At 55.2% G+C, this 19351-nt stretch overlaps 1 protein-coding gene across 7 annotated transcripts; it reads left to right on the top strand.

Moving 5' to 3' along the window:
* Positions 1–452: 452 nt before the first annotated feature.
* MEIS3 (Meis homeobox 3) lies at positions 453–18427 on the top strand. Of its 7 annotated transcripts, none has more exons than XR_011561635.1 (13): positions 453–1048; positions 2722–2897; positions 3103–3262; positions 3366–3416; positions 4639–5019; positions 7845–7956; positions 8144–8292; positions 9226–9302; positions 9532–9590; positions 9688–9771; positions 10341–10410; positions 16877–16998; positions 17228–18427. XR_011561635.1 is itself a non-coding variant. In XM_019980115.2 (13 exons), exons 1-12 carry the CDS (start codon positions 1037–1039, stop codon positions 10388–10390), a joined length of 1080 nt encoding a protein of 359 aa, XP_019835674.1. In that variant the 5' UTR covers positions 459–1036; the 3' UTR covers positions 10391–10410; positions 11504–11952. The 7 variants fall into 7 exon arrangements, 6 of the variants coding, with proteins under 6 accessions (XP_070627445.1, XP_070627444.1, XP_070627443.1 ...); XM_019980115.2 differs by lacking the exons at positions 16877–16998; positions 17228–18427 and adding an exon at positions 11504–11952 and having other exon boundaries at positions 459–1048; positions 4639–4689; positions 4921–5019; XM_019980112.2 differs by lacking the exons at positions 16877–16998; positions 17228–18427 and adding an exon at positions 11504–11952 and having other exon boundaries at positions 460–1048; positions 4639–4689; positions 4870–5019.
* The last annotated feature ends 924 nt before the right edge of the window (positions 18428–19351 follow it).

Genomic DNA, 19351 nt, shown 5'->3' with positions numbered 1-19351 from the left:
GGGCTGATCAGAGGGCCTCTGGGAGTCTGCGGGGTCGGGAGAGAGGCATAGATGTATGGCCAGGGGGCAGACATGGGAGAGAGAAAAGGAGAGACACAGCGAGAGACAGAGACACAAAGAGAAAGACAGGAAGCAGAGAGACTTGAAGATCTAGAGGAAAAGAGTGAAGCAGGGAAATGGGGAGAGACGGGGAAGGGTGGAAAAGGGGAGAGAGACAGACAGACAGACAAGGACCCGGGGCGGCCGGGAGGGAGAGAAGGCGGAGAAGACCGGAGCGCGGTCGGGGGAGAGGGGGCGCCGCGGAGAGAGGGAGGTCGGAGGGGTGGGGACCCGGGCGGACCAGACGCACGGAGGCTCCCATACAAAAAGCCGCCCCCGAAAGCGTCCGCAGCCCCCGGGAGCGCGGAGGGGGAAGGGAGGGGAGGGGAGAGGGCCCCGGACGCCCCCGCCCCGCCCCGCCCGGCCCGCGGCCGAGCCGCCGGCGGACAGCGGGTTAAGCATCTCCGCTGTGGAACTTCCGGATGTGACCACAGAGAGAGGGAGAGACCGAGAGAGGGGGAGAGAGCGAGACGGAGCCGCCAGCATCCCTCCGGCCCGCCAACGCCGGGACCCCGCACCGCGCTGGGAGCCGCCGCACGCCCCTCGCCGCCCCCCGCCGCCCGGGCCCGGCCCCCCGGCGCCCCTCTGTCCCCCGCCTCGCGGTCCCCGGGTCTCGGGCTGGTTCCCTCCTCCCAGGACCCGGGGGAGGGGCTGGGGGCCCCGGGGAGGGGGCCTCGGGCGGCCCTCCCTCGCCTGCTCGCCCCTTCCCTGGCCGTGACCCCCGCGGGGGCAGGAGGCTGGGGGTCCATGCTCGGAGCCTCCGCACTGCCGGGCGCCTGCCGCTGACAGCGGTGGGGGTGGGGGGGCCGGGCACCCAGCCTCCTGCCCCACCCCCTGGCGTCGGCACCGCGGGCCATCTGGGGCCGCTGCCCCCGGCTGCGCCCTCCCCGCCGGCCAGGCCCTGGAGGGACCCGGGAGCTGCCGCCGGCATCAGCCCATGGCCCGGAGGGTAGGTGTGAGGGCGGGCGATCTTGCGCCCGGGTCGGTCGTCGCACCCCCACCCCCCTTCCCATCCTTCCATCGCCTCCCTGGGGAGCTGTGGCCCCCTTCAGCCCAGCGCGCTCCCTCCGCCGTTTCGTCCCCTCTCCCTGCCCCTCAGTCTCCCCTTCTCTGCCCCGGTCTCCCCCTCCATCCCAGGCCCTTTATCCCACCCCCTTTCTCTTTCTGCCCTCCCCCATCCTTCTCCCACGTCTACTTTTGTTCCAAGTCCTCCCGGAGGGTTAGGGGTGGGGACAGGGCTGGGGAGGTGGGTCTGGTCAGGCAGGGCCAAGGGATTCTCTCTCTCCTGGTCCTGGGGGATGAGAGGTCAGCGAAGAGGTGAGCATGCACCTTTGGAAGTGGAGGTGGGGAGTCGGGGGGGGGAGGGGGTGGTGCAGGAACACCACAGGATTCCCGGACGTCCTAAGATGTGCCGCGATGAGCGGTGGGGGGCAGTTGGATTCAACTTCAGGACTCAGGAGAAGTTAGGAGAAGAGGGCAGAGACACACACTCAGAGCCCTCCGCGCCGGCAGGACCGCTGGAACTCCCCCCTCTTCAGTCTCTCTGCCTTTTCGAACCTCAGTTTCTCCCTCAAAGGAAAGGGTGGGACCTGGGTGCCTTCAGGTTTCCCTGGCTTCCCCTGGTGCGCTTGCTTCTGTGATGATAGGAGAGAGAAATCTCAAGCTTGGCTTCTCTTTGGGGCGGTCGGCACAAGTGGGATTGTGTGGTTGTGCTGGGTTATACTTGGTTTCAACAAGTGTGTATTGAATGTGTGCCAGGCACTGTGCTAAATGTCTGATGCCTTCATTCATTCATTCATTCATTCGTTCCTGAGCCTGGCTTTTGGCTCTGTGTGTGTGTGTGTGTGTGGTGGGCTCACATGGGGAGTGGAGTGTGACAAGTTGTTAAGATGCACTCAGACATGCATACTGGTCTGTGAAATGAAATTGAAGTCGGGGAGACTGCGTACATTTGTGTACAAACAATGCGCTGCTTTGACAGGCAGTGTCCATGAGCAAAAATCAATCTCTCCCTCCTGCTCCTCTCTCTCCCCTCCCCTCTCTCTCCTTCTCTGCCTCTCAGTCCCCATCTCCCTTTGCCTGTTTCTCCTGTATCTTCTCTCTGTATCTCTCTCCCTCTCTACTCTTCCCTCTGTCTCTGCATCTCTCCTTATCTCTTGTCTCTTTCTCTCTTTGCCTTTTTTTTTACCCTCTCCCAACATTTCTCTCTCTGTCTCTCTCCCTCCCTCTAAGCTTTCTCTCTCTCTCTCTCATTTCCCTCCCAGTCTCTCTCTTCTCTCCCCTTCTCTCTGAATCTCTCTCCCCTCCTCACTCTGGGAGAAGCTGACAGTTACCAACCAGCCAATCCCTGACGCCCTGACCCTCAGATCTGAGACCTGGGTCAGTCTCTCTCCCCTGGACCCTCCTGCCCATACATCGGGAATCTCTGACGGGACATTTCTCACAGTCCATGGGTCCAAGTGAAAGCTTGAGGATGGGGCCTTCGGTCCCACCCAGACAGCTCTATGCAGACAGGAGGGCAGGTGGCTGGGCAGGGCGGGGGCATCTCCTGGGTGAGAGGGTAGGGAAGTTTCTTGTTGTGTTGACACCTCCCTGGGGCTTCCCCTCTCACCTCCCCCCCAGTACGATGAGCTGCCCCACTACCCTGGCATCGTGGACAGCACCGCAGCCCTGGCTGGCTTCTCGGAGGCAGTGTCCTCGGCACCGAGAGCCCCCGGGCCCTATGGCCCCCACCGGCCTCCCCAGCCCCCGGGCTTGGACAGTGACGGCCTGAGAAGGGAGAAAGATGAGATCTATGGGTGAGTGGGACGAGGCTGAGGGCTCTCGGATGCGCCCCCCAACCCCGTTTCTTTGTCTCTCTGGATATGTTTCTCTCCTTCTGCGTCTGTCTCTCCACCTCTTTCCTCTGGGTCTCCTGTCCACCTCCTGGTTGCACCATACCTCCCAGCCCCACCCCACCCCCGCCCACCCCTCATGAACCCTCTCTCCTCCTGCTTCCCCCAGCCACCCGCTCTTCCCGCTGCTAGCCCTGGTCTTTGAGAAATGTGAATTGGCCACATGTTCTCCCCGTGATGGGGCTGGGACTGGGCTGGGCACACCCCCGGGCGGTGACGTCTGCTCCTCCGATTCCTTCAATGAAGACATTGCAGCCTTTGCCAAGCAGGTGGGCACCCACCATCCGCGGTGTCCCAGGAGAGCCAGTGAAGTGGCGGGGGGCATGGGCAGGAGATAGGATGTGCCCTCCTCTGCCTCTCTCTTTCTCTCAGGTCCGCTCCGAGAGGCCCCTCTTCTCCTCCAACCCAGAGCTGGACAATCTGGTGAGACCTGGGCCCTCCCCAACACCCCCTCCTCCAAGGGGGTCTCCTGTTCCACCCTCCGTAGCCCTGGGGTTGATTGTGGGAGCAGAGAGGAGACCACGTGACCCACATCCTCAAATAGTGATAATTTTTGCCATTTGCAGTGCAGTGTAGTGTAGCTTAGAGTTTGTGAACAGGGATTCAATGGCCTGAGTTCAAATCCCAACTACACGTACTAGTTCTTAGATCCAGGGCAAGCAGGTCTACCTCCTTGGGCCCTTTTTCCTCATCTGTAAAGTGTAGCTAGTAATACTTTCTATTGTGTAAGGCTATTGTTAGTATGTGCCTGCTAAGTCGCTTAAGTCGTGTCTAACTCTTTGCGACCCTATGGACTGGAGTCAGTCTGCCAGGCTCCTCTCTGTCCATGGGATTCTCCAGGCAAGAATACTGGAGTGGGTAGGATTTCCTCCTCCAGGGGATCTTCCTGACCAGAGATCAAACCCACGTCTCTTACATCTCCTGCATTGGCAGGAGGGTTCTTTACTACTAGCACCACCGGGGAAGCCCCATTGTGGGTATATACTGAGTCAATGCTCAGCACAGACTGGGGACTCATTAAGTTAGCTAGTTCTATCAGTCAGCAGAACAGAGTCCACACCTAAATAAATGAAACCACTTGGCTGCAAGGGAGAGAGGAGAGGAGAGAGAAGGGAGAGAAAGAGAAGAGAGGAGAGGAGAGGCAGAGAGAGGCATAAGTACCCCAGCTTGTCCCTTCCTTTCCTGGTCCAGCTCCCACCAGGGCTTCCTATTGGCTGAACCCTTTGGCAAAGGACTCTGGGAAATGTAGTTTTCAGGTGAAGGGTGGGCCCTAGATCAGAAGCCACGCAGGCAAAGGATACGGTGTTTTTATGAGAGCTGACCTTAGCTCACCCCTCTTGCGATGAGTCCTCTTCTGTCTCTTGCGCCTCTTGCTTCTCTTTTTTTATGTCTGATCTCAATCTCACACTGCCTTTTCCTTAATCCTGGGTCTCCGTCTCTGTTGCCAATTTCTCTCTGCCTCTGTCGACTGGTTTTTGCTCTCTTTGTACTCCTCTCTGTCATCCAATGCACTTTTTCTGTTTCTCTGCCTCTGTTCTTCCTCCTCCTCCTCCTTGCCTTCTTTTTTTCACCTCCTCCTCTTCCTCCTTCTCTCTGTCTCCCTCCCTTCTTCTCTCCCTCTCCCCCCTCCTCTGTCTGTTTTCAGATGATACAGGCCATTCAAGTGCTCCGCTTCCACCTATTGGAGCTGGAGAAGGTAAGTGCTTCTCACTTCCCCGCACGGCCTCCCTTGCCCCCCATCCCTCCCCTTCTTGCCCCCTCCACCCCTCCTTCAGGCTCTCTCCCTACCAGAGTTGAAGCAGAAGGCCACCCCCACCCCTGTGCACCCCAGCCCTGGCCCCCGGGTGGCCCCCCCAGTACCCCGGTGCCCCCTCAGGTCCACGACCTGTGCGACAACTTCTGTCACCGCTACATCACCTGCCTCAAGGGGAAGATGCCCATCGACCTGGTCATCGAGGATCGGGACAGCAGCTGCAGAGAAGACCTCGACGACTACCCGGCCTCCTGCCCCAGCCTCCCAGACCAGGTGGGCTCGGCATGGGGCAGCAGGCACTGCCCTGCCACCAAAGGCATGCCCAGAGAGCTGGGGGTGGGTCATGCACACTATGACACAGCCTCAGGCAGGCACAGCCAGTCACAGCCTGACCATGGAACACGCACTGACTATGCCACAGCTGTACAGACTGCGGTACAGCTGGACGGAAGCACGCACACACACCCCAACAGCTGCAGATACCTGCTGTGAACTGGGCTACACCCACACAGGTTCACACACAGCCACACAAACCAGTACACTCACAGCCAGGTGATAACATGCACTGCACTCTTAGACACACACAGCCCAGCGGCATAACAGGGTCATAGATCTCACAGCCTGACCGAGACACTGCCGTTCTAGAGTATGTGTGCGTGTGTGCGCATGGTGCACAGACCCCAGGCACAAAATAGCCACCCAAATGGCCCCAGCTCCTGCCATACAAACTCAGCTGCAGTCACACTTAGACCCAGAGCAACGACAGTGCCTGCGCACATGCACACACACGTTACCCCAGTGCCCTAACAGTCGGACTTCAGCTGGCGTGGACACACACCTTGCCAGTCAATGACCACATGGCTTCAGATCCATTCAGTCTCAGATGCTATCAGATGACAGTTTCATAGACTTGAGCACCCAGGTAACAGCCATGCAGATCCTGAGGAGGCCCACACCCACAAGGCAGTCACGCTATCGACACACTCAACAATGATACAACACGACACCCGCCCCCAGATACAGGCGCATAGCCGCACCCCAACGGCATAGACTTGAGCATGTGCAGACGGAAGTCACAGGTGAGCCTCTGCCCATGAGTGTGTGTTCTAAGTCGCTTCAGTTGTGTCCGACTCTTTGCGGCCCTGTGGACTGTAGCCCACCAGGCTTCTCTGTCCATGGGATTCTCCAGGCAAGAATACTGGAGTGTGTAGCCTTTCCCTTCTCCAGGGGCTCTTCTCGACCCAGGGATCAAGCCCACGTCTCTTACGTCTCCTGCATTGCAGGTGGATTCTTTACCAGCTGAGCCACAAGGGAAGCTCAACAACCCATAATACACATCTTCTCAGTGGCACACCCTGTGCGTGTGCTGATCCGTTGCCACTCCCTCGGAGGCACAGTCATATTCCGTATCGTCACTCAGCCACCAACACACTCCCATGGCCATGACACCTCCCTCCACACACAGAGAATCATGGAGTCGCCTGGCAGCTCATGCAGGAATCAGGATAACCACACATACTCCCGGCCCTTCGAACTAAAGCCACAAGCTTAGAAAACTAAATGTAGCCTTGCCCTTGTCAGATACAGCCACTTGGCCAGTTCCGAGAGTGACACAACCATGCTCAAACACCTCTACATGTCTCAGCTCCACCCAGGTGACAACCACATCACAGACCCCTCCTCTCCAGGGACGCCCTTGCCATGATGGGCAGGGACATAATCACGTTCACACTTACATGCCACATGGCAGACTCAGGACAGCATCAGGTCCACTACCTGCCTGCCCATGCAGGAGATATAAGAGACATGGGTTCGATTCCTAGGTCGGGCATGGCAACCCACACCAGTGTTCTTGCCTGGAGAATTCCATAGATAAGACGAGCCTGGTGGACTGCAGTCCATAGGGTCACAAGTAGTCGGACATGACTGAAGCGACATAACACGCATGTACCCACAGCATCCGAATGGATCCAGCGCCAGAAGGGGAGGGTGACAGTTTCAACAATGCTCAAAAGCCTTCAGACCTGATGATCCTACAGCCTGCACACAACCCATCCCCAAGGCCCACACACTCTCAATTCTGCACAGATGTTCTGAGCCCAGAGGAAACTTCTCTACGCTACCAAGTGTTTCAGGCTGAGCCCTGGCAGAACACAGATGATACATCCACTCTGGGTTATTTACAGGGCTCGGGGACTGATGACAAAGCCGTGGGCAGGGTCTAGGACATTCAGCAGGGGAAGGGATCACCCTGGGGCTCAACAACCGCCTGTGGCTGTTTCCACCCCCATTTTCATCCAAGCTGCCTCCCAACAATTGAACGACAAAGTCTCGATGCTTCTTGATGTATCTATATGGGTTGGTAGGCCTCCTAGGACCCAAAGCTGGGACAGAGGTGAATTCAATGCATCGTCAAATTCCTCAGAACATGTAGGAGTTTGGATAAAGAAAATATGGCCCTGGACTCTGATTTGTAATTTGGAGCCCCCCAAATCTCTGAAAACTGAATGTTGGTGGGTTTTTTTTTTCCCCATTTAAGTTTAGTGCAAACTCATTTGGCAGCAAAATCTGACCTGAACTAATGAGAGGCTATTTATAGCCTTTATTTATTCCACTTAGTTAAATATTCATCCATTTTGCTGCAGAAATGTTAATGAGTTTGATGACGAGGTTACGCCCCATACCCTGCTGTGGGTGTTAGGAAATACACAGCAATGTGCACTGGTTTTACTGCTGAAAGCTGTGAAAAGTTTTGAATTTTGCAACAGTGCTGGTTTCCAAGGATTTCAGATAAGGTTCGGGAGATCTGTACAGGCTCATCTTCACTGAACGGTTGCTATGTGCCTTTACATAAATTAACTCATTGAGTCCTTACCACACTCTGGGAGGGGGTGGGCTGGACGGTTATTGCTTTCTGTTTTTCCAGTTGAGGCACAGAGAGGTGAAGTGACTTGCCCAAGGTCAGGAAAAAGACAGCAAAGAGACAGTGAGAGAGAGGCTTCACACTCAGGAGTCCTAGCTGCAGAGCCCATGGTCTTAGTTGCTGTTGCATATTGCATCCCAAGCTTTGACACTGACTTCCAACTTCTATTTTCCAGAATACTGCATGGATTAGAGACCATGAAGACAGCGGGTCTGTACATTTGGGGACCCCAGGTCCATCCAGCGGGGGCCTGGCCTCCCAGAGTGGGGACAACTCCAGTGACCAAGGTGAGAAACTTGAGAAGCAGAGGGGAAAGGTGGGAGTCAGGCTGAGGATTGAAGTTAGACAGCAGGCAGGACTTCCAGAGGGGCAAGGATCACTGGGGTATGGTGTGGTGCCTCAGAGGAGGGTTCTGGGTCCCTCTGGCCCCCCAACTTCCCTGTCCACAAGCACAGCATCCCTCTCCCCACTCAGGAGATGGACTGGACACTAGCGTGGCCTCTCCCAGCTCTGGGGGAGAGGACGAGGAGCTGGACCAGGAGCGGCGGCGGAACAAGAAGAGAGGGATCTTCCCCAAGGTGGCCACCAACATCATGAGAGCCTGGTTGTTCCAGCACCTCTCGGTGAGAGTGCTGGGGCCCTGGGCATGGGGTGGGCAGAGAGAGAGATGGTGCAGGATGGTACTGCATAGAGACTGAGACCTGGAGATGGGAGGCTGAGGCAGGGGGGAAATTGAGAGAGACTCTCAAGCAGATGGGAATTGACAAGAGCAAACATCTGTGGATGCCACCTGTGTGCCGGGTGCCACTAAGGACTCCTGACTCATTCAGTCCTCCCCTCCAACCCACCCATCCATTCACCCGCCTGTCAATCATCCACCATCCAGCCAAACACATCCTTCTGAGGGCAGGGATGTTATTAGCTCCATTTTGCAGATGAGGAGATCGAGGTCTCACAGCCCAAAGTGGGTTTAAATGCCGGCAGTTCAGCCTTATTCGCTGCACCCCTCTGCCTCTCAGAGAGGGATGGTAAAATAGAGACAGGAAGATAGACAAGGGGAGGCTGAAATGAGGATAGGGATGGGGAGATTTAGGGAGCACTGAATCAGCAAGAGAGACACAAGGAGAGATTGAGTCACAGAGGGGGAGAGCCAGTCAGCCAGCCAGACATAGGGAAGGATAGAGACTGGGACAGGGAGAGACATACACAAGGACCTAATGGACCCAGCAAGGGCTGGTGCTGGGCTTTGCCTCCTTTCCCCGGAGTGGTGGAGTCTCACCCCCACCCCAGCTCCACCTCCCTAATGAGAGTTGGCAGATTAGCCTCTAATTGCTGGAAGAGGTTGGTGGGGAGGAGGTGATGCAAGGGTAATTGCCCAAAGCTTGGCTCTGCCTGCCTCCGTTGGGCTCCGGGGAGCATAGAGGCTTAGACATGGTGGCTCTCCCAGCCCTGCCCCCACCTGGGCTCGCCAATACCCCTGGGGAACCTGGGCAGGCCAGGCCTTGGGGATCAAAGGGCAGCCAGGCAAGCCGGGTAACTCTCGCTGGTGGCTACAGCACCCGTACCCCTCAGAGGAGCAGAAGAAACAGCTGGCGCAGGACACGGGGCTCACCATCCTGCAAGTCAATAACTGGTGAGTGACACAGGAGGCTTGGGCGGTCCGTGGGCCTGCCCGGGGTGGGAGGCCGGGCGCTGTCCGCGGTGCTGAAGGAGGCCCCGCAGCCCCTCAGAGCCTCTCTTCTTCCGGCGGCCCCTGTTATCTGTCCTCTCCAGCCCACTCGCTTTCTGTCTCTCTGTGTTCATTTCGGCCTCTCTTCTACTCATTCTTTGCACCCTCCTCCGTTTCCATGACCCCCTCCCAGGTTCATTAACGCCCGGCGTCGCATCGTGCAACCAATGATCGATCAATCCAACCGCACAGGTACAGGGAGAAGGTGGGGAGAGAGGGCCTCATGTTTCTAGGGGAGTGCCGAAGCCTGGACCAGGCATCCTGGGGCTCAGCCTGCATCCCTCAACAGGGCAGGGTGCAGCCTTCAGCCCAGAGGGCCAGCCCATGGCTGGCTACACCGAAACTCAGTCACACGTGACCGTCAGGCCTCCAGGTAAGGCCCCGCCCCCTTAACTAAGCCACACCCAGGGCACCAGGCCCCACCCCTAAACAAGATGATGCCCCTCCTTCTTGGATTACGGTGCTGAAATGCTTCATTTGCATAAGAGGGGAGTTGGAGATGCAAACACAGGTTTCCTGCTCCGTGTTTTCCTCCCAGAGTTTGCTTCATCCAGACTTCACCCATCCAGCGGAAAGTTCCATTTTTGCTTAAAGGACCAGCACCCTCTTAAACAGGTTTCCCTGGTGGCTCAGCAGTAAAGAATCCACCTGCCAAAGCAGGAGACACGGGTTCGATCCCTGTGTCAGGAAGATCCCCTGGAGAAGGAAATGGCAACCACTCCAGTATTCTTGCCTGGGAAATCCCACAGACAGAGAAGCTTGGCAGGCTACAGTCCACGGGGTCGCAAGAGTCAGATACGCCTTAGCAACTAAACCACCACCACACTCTTAAATGATGACTCAGTTTGTCCTGATAGAGGATTCCCTTCAGGAAAGAAGGGAGAGGGGAGCATATGGAGGTGTCTGGGGAACACCCACTAATACCCCACTTTTGTCTTCCAGGATCAATGGGGATGAGTTTGAACTTAGAAGGAGAGTGGCATTATCTATAGAGGCTGAAGTCAGAAGAAATGTGAGTGTCCTAGGTCTAGGGACATTGGGTTGGGGGTTATGCTACTCCCAACCCTTTGTAAGACCTTCAGACTCCCGTAGTGAGCCCACCCAGAGCAGGGTGCCCAGCCTTGTGCTGGGTGGTGCTGGGGACACAGCAGTGACTATGCCACCTCAGCCCTGCCCTTGTGCAACTCACAGTCCAGACAGGCCTGTCCCTAGACGGTAATGACCTACAGTAAGCAGGGCTGGAAGGAGGGAACCCAGGAACTGGAAGAGCCCGGAGGGGGCATTGGACCCAGGCTGGGAGGTTCAGGGAGGACTTCCTGGAGGAGGGGACTTTGGAGCTGAGACCAGGAGAATAAGAGGAGTGATACAAGAAAGGAAGGAACAGTATATGCAAAGGCTATGAGACAGTCCTTTGGGCCACACCCCTCTTCCCCCACAACCCCACATAACAAAGGACTGGGCTGGCCTGAGGTTGGTAAGTCAATGAGTAAATAATGAACTCAGGACCCATAGAAAGGCTGGGAGATGAGAGTGGAGACCCGCTAGGGCTGACATATGGAGGACTCTGGAAGCTTGAGCCTGAGAGGAGAGATGGACAGGTCTGTTCAGGGCCTGGCGGGCCCATGGGCGTCACAGCTCTGCCCTGACCAACCATGGACAGGCGGGCCCTGGTCCCTGGGGACCTCTGGGACAGCAGTGATGGAGGGAGCATCTCCCCCTGCTGCCCCAGGAAGCTGCCTTTTCTCCTCCGACTTCTCTCTCCACTCTTCTCTCTCCCCCTAACCCTTGCCTTTTCCTTTCTCTTTCTGTTTCTCTCACTCTTTCTCTTTCCACATCTCCATCTCTGATTATCTTTATGTTTCTTCTCTGTCCTGCTCTGTCCGTCCCTCTCGCCTGTCTCTACCACTTTCTTTATCTTGACTGCCTCCCTGTCTTTTTTATTTCTTCCTCTCTGTCTCTCTCCCTCTTCCATGTCTGACCCGATTCTCTGCCTCTGTCTCTCTCTCTGTGTCCCTCTCCCTCTAGGGTTGATGGCACAGAAGGCCTGATCGAGGTCCAGATCCCTCTCTGCCTCCTGACTAGGCTTCTCCTTCTCCTCCTCACAGACCCCACCCTCTGGACTGTGACCGCTTCAGGCTCTTACCTGCTTCTGGTTACCACCTGGCCCACCTCCTACGCCCCCCACCCCCAACTCAACGCCTACCTCCCTGGGACCCTGCTGTGACATGAGGGGCCTGAGCGCCCACTTGAGGGTCTCTCACGGACAAAGACAAGGCCTCCCGGCCCTGCACCCCACTGTGCCGTCACCTCTGCCCAAAACCCAAGCTGAGATCTCAGGCCTGGGTCTGCAGAAGATACTGGCTGGGGACCCCCAGGACAGAGAAGGGATTGGGGGTGGGCTGGGGCCATCAGGGAAGGAAGGTCACCTGGATTTGACATTTGGGGAGGTTCCCTTCATCCTCCCAGCCCGCCACCCTCTTTCCCCTCTCCCCCTACCTCCCTCTTCTGTTGTCTTCTCTTTTTTTTTTTTTAATGATAAAGTCTTAAAAAGCCACCATCTGAGTTCGTGGGTCTCTTCCAGGATTCAAATTCTCATAGTGTGAAGCTCATGAGCTACTAATTATAACAATAATCGATAGTCTGTCCCCTGCTCTCTCCCCAGGCCCTCCGCGTGTATCAGTCAGCTCTCACCATATAACAGACCCCACCAAAGCTTCATGATTCAAAAGGCCAATTAATTTTTAGCTCATTTTTCTATGGGTTAGTGTACTAGGCTCCGCTGGCAGTTCTGGTGGCTTCAACAGGGCTCTCTTGTGTATCTGTGCCCAGTCACGGGTCAGCAAGGAGGCTCTGCTGGTGGGCAGTGGGGACAACAGGGATGACTGGGCTGCGTGGTGACATAGACCAACAGGCTCTTTGGTTTGTTCAGTTAGAATACAGGCTTGGTTGGACCCTAAGAGAGAACAGAGGGGCCCGTGGTCTCTTGAGGCCCTGGCTCAGATCTGGTCCATCTTTATCTCACTATCTTCTCTTGACCCCCAGAAATATGAAGAGCCAGCCCAGATTCAAAGGAAGAAAAATACAGTCAACCCCTTACAGGGGGTGTGTGGGGAGCTGCAAACTCAAATAGAAAGAGATGTGGATAGAGGGAGGGATGAAGGACTATTGCATCCACCTCCCACATGGTGGCTCACAGATGACTTTCTCCATCTGCCCCTTGGGAGATGAACAGCCTGGGAGGTGAAGAGCCTTGCCCATTGAGAGCAGTGCTGACCAATGTGGGTTCAGATCCTGCCTTTGCAACATAATGGCTGTGGTGCATAGAGCAGGTGGCATCACCTTGCTGGGTCTCAGTGTCCACACCCGGAGTGGGAGTGCAGTTATCTGCCTGATAGGATGGCTGTGCTGGTTCATGGAGATTTCCCGAGGGAAGTGCTCAGAAGGGCACCTGGCAGGTGGTCTATGCTCACCAAAGGCAGAGGCTGTTATTTGTCACTGAAGAGACTCAGTCTGCTGACCGGCAGACTGAGCCAGCTGGTGCTCTCGGCTTATCAGAGCTGCCTCCCCAGAGAAGACAGACGAGGCGGGCGCCACACTAGCTCTGTTCCTCACACTCTGTTTTGCTCTGTCTCCATCTTTTTCACTTTCTGTCTCCCCACCCCAAGCCCCTGCTCTGAGCCCCCTGCCTCCTTTCTTTCTGTGTTTCGATGACCTGTCTCCCTAGGAGGAGGGGCATCTGCCTGCTCACCCACCCCCTTGGGGGTCGAGTACATTCGGAAACATGCAGAGAGATGTGGAAACACACACACATGTGTGCTGGGGAGCTCAAGGAACAGCCACAGATCAGCCACCTACATATGGGTTTTTACACGCACACTCACACCACAAAGCTCCCACTCACACACACGCAAGTTCGTTCACACTTGTGCTCACACACACCAGTGTTCGCACTCTCCCAGACTCCCAGCATGTCACACCCGTGTGCAGCGTGCCCACAGGACTGGGGCAGAGGCTGACACACACACAGTCAAGCAGGGGGCTTCGCTGGTGACCCAGGCAAAGTTCCAGAAGCAGACTTGCCCAGAACTCTCCTCAGAAACAGCCAGACAGCAGGGAGGTCACGAATCCAGACTCCAGCCCACCATTTCTGGGTTCAAATCCCCACTCTGATACTTACCAGCCATGCAACACACACTCGGACATCTCAGACAGGCTTGGAGACATGTCGAGACCCTCACCGCCTCCTTCAAGCGCCGCCTCCCCACCCCCACCCCCCACCCACACACACACACACATCTCCTAAGAAGCTGCACTGTGCAAACAAGGAAACTGAGGCTTGGGGCCCCGGGTCTTCTCTGTCCAAGGCTGCGTTAGGCCTGAGATGACTGGTGTGAAGGGGCCTGGCAGAGTTCCCGGGCCTGATTTCATGACCCAGGAGACCCAAATCCTAAGACTGTAAAAGGAGACTTTGTTCATTCATTCATTCATTCGCTCAGCAGATGTCTTCTGCCCACTCGCTGCCCAGCTCCAGGGAGAGCCACTCGGCCCTGGATGAGGTGGTCATGGGTCAAACGTGCCCCATCCAAACGTGCTTCAGTCGTGTCCAACTCTTGCAATGCTATAGACTGTAGCCCTCCAGGCTCCCTGTCCGTGGGCTTCTCCAGGCAAGAATACTGGAGTGGGTTGCCATGCGCTGCTCCAGGGGATCTTCCTGACCCAGGGATCAAACCTGCATCTCTTATACCTCCTGCATTGGCAGGCAGGTTCTTCCACTAGCGCCACCTGGGAGCCCACTTCATCTGAACATCAGTTGCTATTGATTCTGGGGTCAGATGGTCCTGCATTTGTTCCCAAGACGCCAGTGTGGATTCTAAGATGCTTAGGTCTGGACCTTGTTTGTGGTAAATGACCAACTCCGTCCCCCTTCGGGGCATCTGTCCTGGCTCTTCCCTGTGCCTGGGACACCCTCCTGGCTCACAGGTCAGCTCTGTGAAGACACAGGAACAGCCAAAGCAAAGGATCCCCTTCCATTCACCACTCTCTCTCACCAGCTCCTTCCCTGACCACTGTCAGCCCCTCCCTGGAACTCTCTCCATCACCTATTTGCCCATCTCCTTGGGGGCTTCCCTGGTGGCTCAGATGGTAAAGAATCTGCTTGCAATGCAGGAGACCTGGGTTCCATCCCTGGGTCAGGAAGACCCCCTGGAGAAGGGAATGGCAACCCACCCCAGTATTCTTGCCTGGAGAATCCCATGGACAGAAGAACCTGGCCAGCTACAATCTATGGGGTCATAAAGAGTCATTGACGACTGCGTGACTAACACTTATTGGCTGGAATCTCAGCCCTTCCGGAAGGCAGGAACTTGTTTTTCTCCGTCACTGCAGTGACCTGGAGCATCAGACAGCACCTTACACCCAGCAGGTGCCTGGGAAACAGGTGGAGAGCAGAGAAAGCAATTCTGTAGTTCTGAGACTCAGTTGCTTTGCCTCATCATTCATTCCTCCAGGCCGCAGGCATATCCTGGGCACTCACCCTCTGCTCATCAGTGAACAAGGCAGAGACCCTGCCCTGGGGCGGAGGTCCACATCCTAGTGGGGAAGACCCATGATGAACACATCATTTAGTCTGTTAGAAGCTGAGGGTGTCTTAAGAAGCAGAGCAGGGTAGGGATGTGGAGTGCCAATGCTTCTTTCATTCATTTATTTACCTGAAACTGCTTGCAATGTAGGAGACGCAGGTTTGATCCCTGGGTTGGGAAGATCCCTTGGAGAAGGAAATGGCAACCCACTCCAGTATTCTTGCCTGGGAAATCCCATGGACAGAGAAGCCTGGAGAGCTACAGTTCATGCAGTCACAAAGAATTGGACATGTCAGTTCAGTTCAGTTCAGTTCAGTCGCTCAGTCGTGTCCGACTCTTTGCGATTCCATGAATCGCAGCACGCCAGGCCTCCCTGTCCATCGCCAACTCCCGGAGTTCACTCAGACTCATGTCCATTGAGTCAGTGATGCCATCCAGCCATCTCATCCTCTGTCGTCCCCTTCTCCTCTTGCCCCCAATCCCTCCCAGCATCAGGCCAAAGTACTGGAGTTTCAGCTTTAGCATCATTCCTTCCAAAGAACATGACTGAGCGACTAAAACAACCAAAGACTGTTCTAGGAGCTTTATATCTACCAACTCAGTAAACTCTTACACTAAACCCCAAGAGGAGGTGTGATCACTGACCCCATTTCCCAGATGAAGAAACTGAGGCCCAGAAAGGTGAAATCGTTCACCCGGAGTCACAGAGCTGGAGAGTGGAGGTTGCCATTCTAACCAGCATAGTCTGGCAGCTCAGAAGCCTGTGCATTAACCACTTGCTTCACTGCCTCTCATTAAAAAAAAATAATACTAATTCTAAGAATCCATGATTTTTAAAGGGCCTACCACAAACTGCTTTCTGAGTCAGATATTGTTTCAGTGACTGTGATTAGAGTTTGTCTCTCCCCAAACTTTCGGGGACTGAAATGGGATGGATGTGAGCTAGACAGCAAGAAGGACTTCCAGTGGCTTCCCTGGTGGCTCAGATGGTAAAGACTCTGCCTGCAATGCAGGAGACTTGGGTTTGATCCCTGGGTCGGGAAGATTCCCTGGAGAAGGAAATGGCTACACACTCTAGTAGTATTGGCTGAAGAATCCCATGAACAGAGGAGCCTGGCCCATAGGATCGCCAAGAGTCTGGGAAGTCGTGTCTGAACACACACACACACACACACACACACACACACACACACACACACACGGGAGGATTAGAGGGAGGGCACAGGGCTGGGCCAAGCTGACAGCAACTCCGAGGGGAAGCTCTCACACTGTTGTGACCTGGCCTGGCTGGCGAGGGGGCAGCTTGGGGGTTGGCAAGTGGGGGAGGGGACGCTTCTCTCTCCCCCTCCCCCACCTTTTCCAGCGCCGACTGGAAATACCTTTCATTTAATCCTCTCTAATTAAACCAATTGAATGTGCCATGGGGGAGAAGAGAAATTGGACGGAAGGTTAATTGTAACTAAAAATACCTCCCCCACTGCCTGGGGTGAGGAACCAGCTGAACTGCTTTCTGGGGCAGGCTGTGCAGTGGGTGGGTGTTGCTGAGTGGGCGGGCCCAGGGAGGTGGGGACTCTAACGGGTCTACGGCGTGGCCTGCATGCCGGGTGGTAGTAGGTCCGGGTGGTGGTGTGTGTGTGTGTGTGCGTGGCTGCTGGTGTAGTGGCTGCCACCAGGACTGCGTCCGCCGCCGAGCCTGTTCCTGAAAGGGATGTATGTCATTGATGAAGGGCTGCGTGATGGCTGTGGCTGTCACGCCGTCCCTCGATATAGGTTGTATGCCTCCGTGTGAGCGTGTGTCCATAACTACGAGCCTCTGGGTGGACTGTGGGGCACGATGGGTCTTTGTAACTGGGGACCACCTTGCGTGTGTCCATAGCCTTGGCTGTGTCCCCACCGCAGCTCTTCTCTGCAGACCAGACCTCATGGTGGCCGCCCCTGAACTGGGCAACTTAAATGCAGTGGGGAATCATCGGATCCGGGAGGCTGGGACCAAGACGTGGCACCGAGCAGCCGAAGGCCAGGTGGGCGTGACCACCGCGTGTGGGCGTGGCCACCACGAGGGACAGTCCCGCAAACAGCGATCAGAAGAGGCCCTGGTAGTTGATTTTGACACTCTTAAGGGGAAAATAGATACCCTGTCCACTAAGTTCTTACTTGGTCTGTATGCGTGGAAGAGTTCTGGGTCTAGTGAAACAAAGTCAAACCTGAATCCTAAAACCGGATAATCACAGCTCCTCTATCAATCCCCAGGTCACAGATACAGGACTTTTTGAATGAGGAGAGACCAGGACCCCTCAAGGAAGGACCCCAGTACTCTGACCCAAATTCATACCGTTAATCTTTTTACCAGTTTTCCCGAAAGGGACTTACAGCCTTTGACCAGGGTCACTGTGCATTGGGGGAAAAGAAATAATCAGACCTTCAGGGACTTCCAGACACTGGTATCTGAGCTAACGCTGATTTCTGAAGACCTCAAATGTCACCGTGGCCATCAGTCAGAGGGGCCTCGTGGATTTCAGGTGATCAGTTTTTATTCTGCTCAGATGTGTCTCACCATGGCCCAGGGCATCCCCGAACCCATCGTGTGATAACTTGCCCGATTCTGGAATGCACAATTGAGATACACATTCTCAACAGCTGGCAGAATGCCCACCTTGGTGTCTGACTGGGATGGTGGACGAGGCCACGGGGCTACCTGGTATGGTCCATAGCTGTGTCTGGGGATGTGTCTGGGTGGGATCCTGTGGCCAAGCGAGTCTTTATAACTGGGGACCTCCTTGTACACAGCAATCTCTCTCTGTGTGGCTTTGTAGCCTCTTGTGAGTTTCGTGTCCACAGCAGTGTGGGGTCGTCCTGCGCGAACGCACTAGAATGTAGGACCAGGCAATGAGCCCGGGCTTCCTCCAGAGGGCGCTGGGGAGCCAGAAAGATAGCAGCCTTGTGCCTGCTAAGTCGCTTCAATCGTGTCCGACTCTTTGCGACCCTACGAACTGTAGCCCACCAGGCTCCTCTGTCCATGGGATTCTCCAGGCAAGAATACCAGAGTGGATTGCCATGCCCTTTTCCAGGGGATCTCTCCGACCCAGGGCTCGAACCCACGTTTCTTATGTCTCCTGCATTGGCAGGCGGGTTCTTTACCACTAGCGCCACCTGGGTGGCTTTAATGAGATATAATTCACATGCTATAAAATTCACCGATTGAAAGTGTATAGTTCAGTGCCTTTGGTGTCTTCACAGAGTTGTGCTTCCCTCACCACAGTCGATTCTAGAACATTTTCATCACTCCCTAAATAAACTCTCAACCACTTAGCACTCACGTTTGATTCCCCATCCCAACGCCCAGTCCCAGTCAACCACCGATCCCTTCTCTGACTCTATGGATTTGCCTGTTCTGGACATTTCTTACTAAGCAAAATATAATAAATGTGAATCTTTTGATTATACATGAAATTATACTACATGAAGTCTTTTGAGTCTCCCTTCTTTCACTCAGCATAGTATTTTCAAGGTTCCTCTGGCTCATGGCTGATAATATGCCATTGTCTTGGAAGAATGTAGAGCAGACAAAGGACAGAATTGGGTTTGCGCTTTGCCCCTCAGGCTGCCACATGGAAAGTGGACTGGGGGGTGTTATGAGTGGAATTCTGTCCCCCAAAGAGATACACTGAAATCCTCACCTGTGAACGTGACCTCATTTAGAAAGAGAGTCTTAGCAGATGATCAAGTTCAGATGAGGTCATGGGGAGTGGGCCTTAATCCAACATGACTGTTAATATGTTCCTTATAAAAATGTTGCTTATTAAAAGGGAACATTTGGACATGGACAGACACTCCAGAAGGAAAAGACAGTCACGTGAAGACGGAGGACTGCAGTGGTGTAGATACAAGCCAAGGAATGCCAAAGATTGCCAGCAAATCAGCAGAAGCTGGGCAAGACAAGGAATGCTTCTCCTGTGGGTTTCGGGGGTGATAGGCCAGGGCAGGGACGTGGGGAAAGGATCTGGGGAAATAGGGCCAATCTTTTTTTTGTGATGCACAGCCTTCTCTAATTGCAGCATGTGCGATCTAGCTCCCCAATCAGGGATTGAGCCCAGGTCCCCTGTGTTGGGAGTGTGGAGTGTTCACTACTGTACCACCAGGGAAGTCCCAGGGCCAGACTTTTAAGAAGTGAGAGCACCACCCAATTTCTACATGGCACCTGAAGATAAAGTGCTGAACCCTTGGCTTGTGGCAGGCAGGGAAATGGCAGAACGCACTTGATCCTAGAGAAGATGTTTGCTTTGGCATTGGGGGTGGGAAAAGGAGGTTGCTGCTACCGCTGCTGCCAAGTCGCTTCAGTCGTGTCCAACTCTGTGCGACCCCATAGACAGCAGC

This window comes from Bos indicus, chromosome 18 (assembly GCF_029378745.1).
Source record: "Bos indicus isolate NIAB-ARS_2022 breed Sahiwal x Tharparkar chromosome 18, NIAB-ARS_B.indTharparkar_mat_pri_1.0, whole genome shotgun sequence".
In the NCBI taxonomy this organism is placed as follows: domain Eukaryota; kingdom Metazoa; phylum Chordata; class Mammalia; order Artiodactyla; family Bovidae; genus Bos; species Bos indicus.
This window is presented reverse-complemented; position numbering and strand designations above follow the sequence as displayed.

Excerpts from the sequence above, each read along its gene's own strand:
- MEIS3 (XM_070771344.1), top strand. Across the intron at positions 2,898-3,102 it reads GAGAAAGATGAGATCTATGG|CCACCCGCTCTTCCCGCTGC; the intron begins GTGAGTGGGACG and ends TGCTTCCCCCAG. Across the intron at positions 3,263-3,365 it reads TTGCAGCCTTTGCCAAGCAG|GTCCGCTCCGAGAGGCCCCT; the intron begins GTGGGCACCCAC and ends TCTTTCTCTCAG.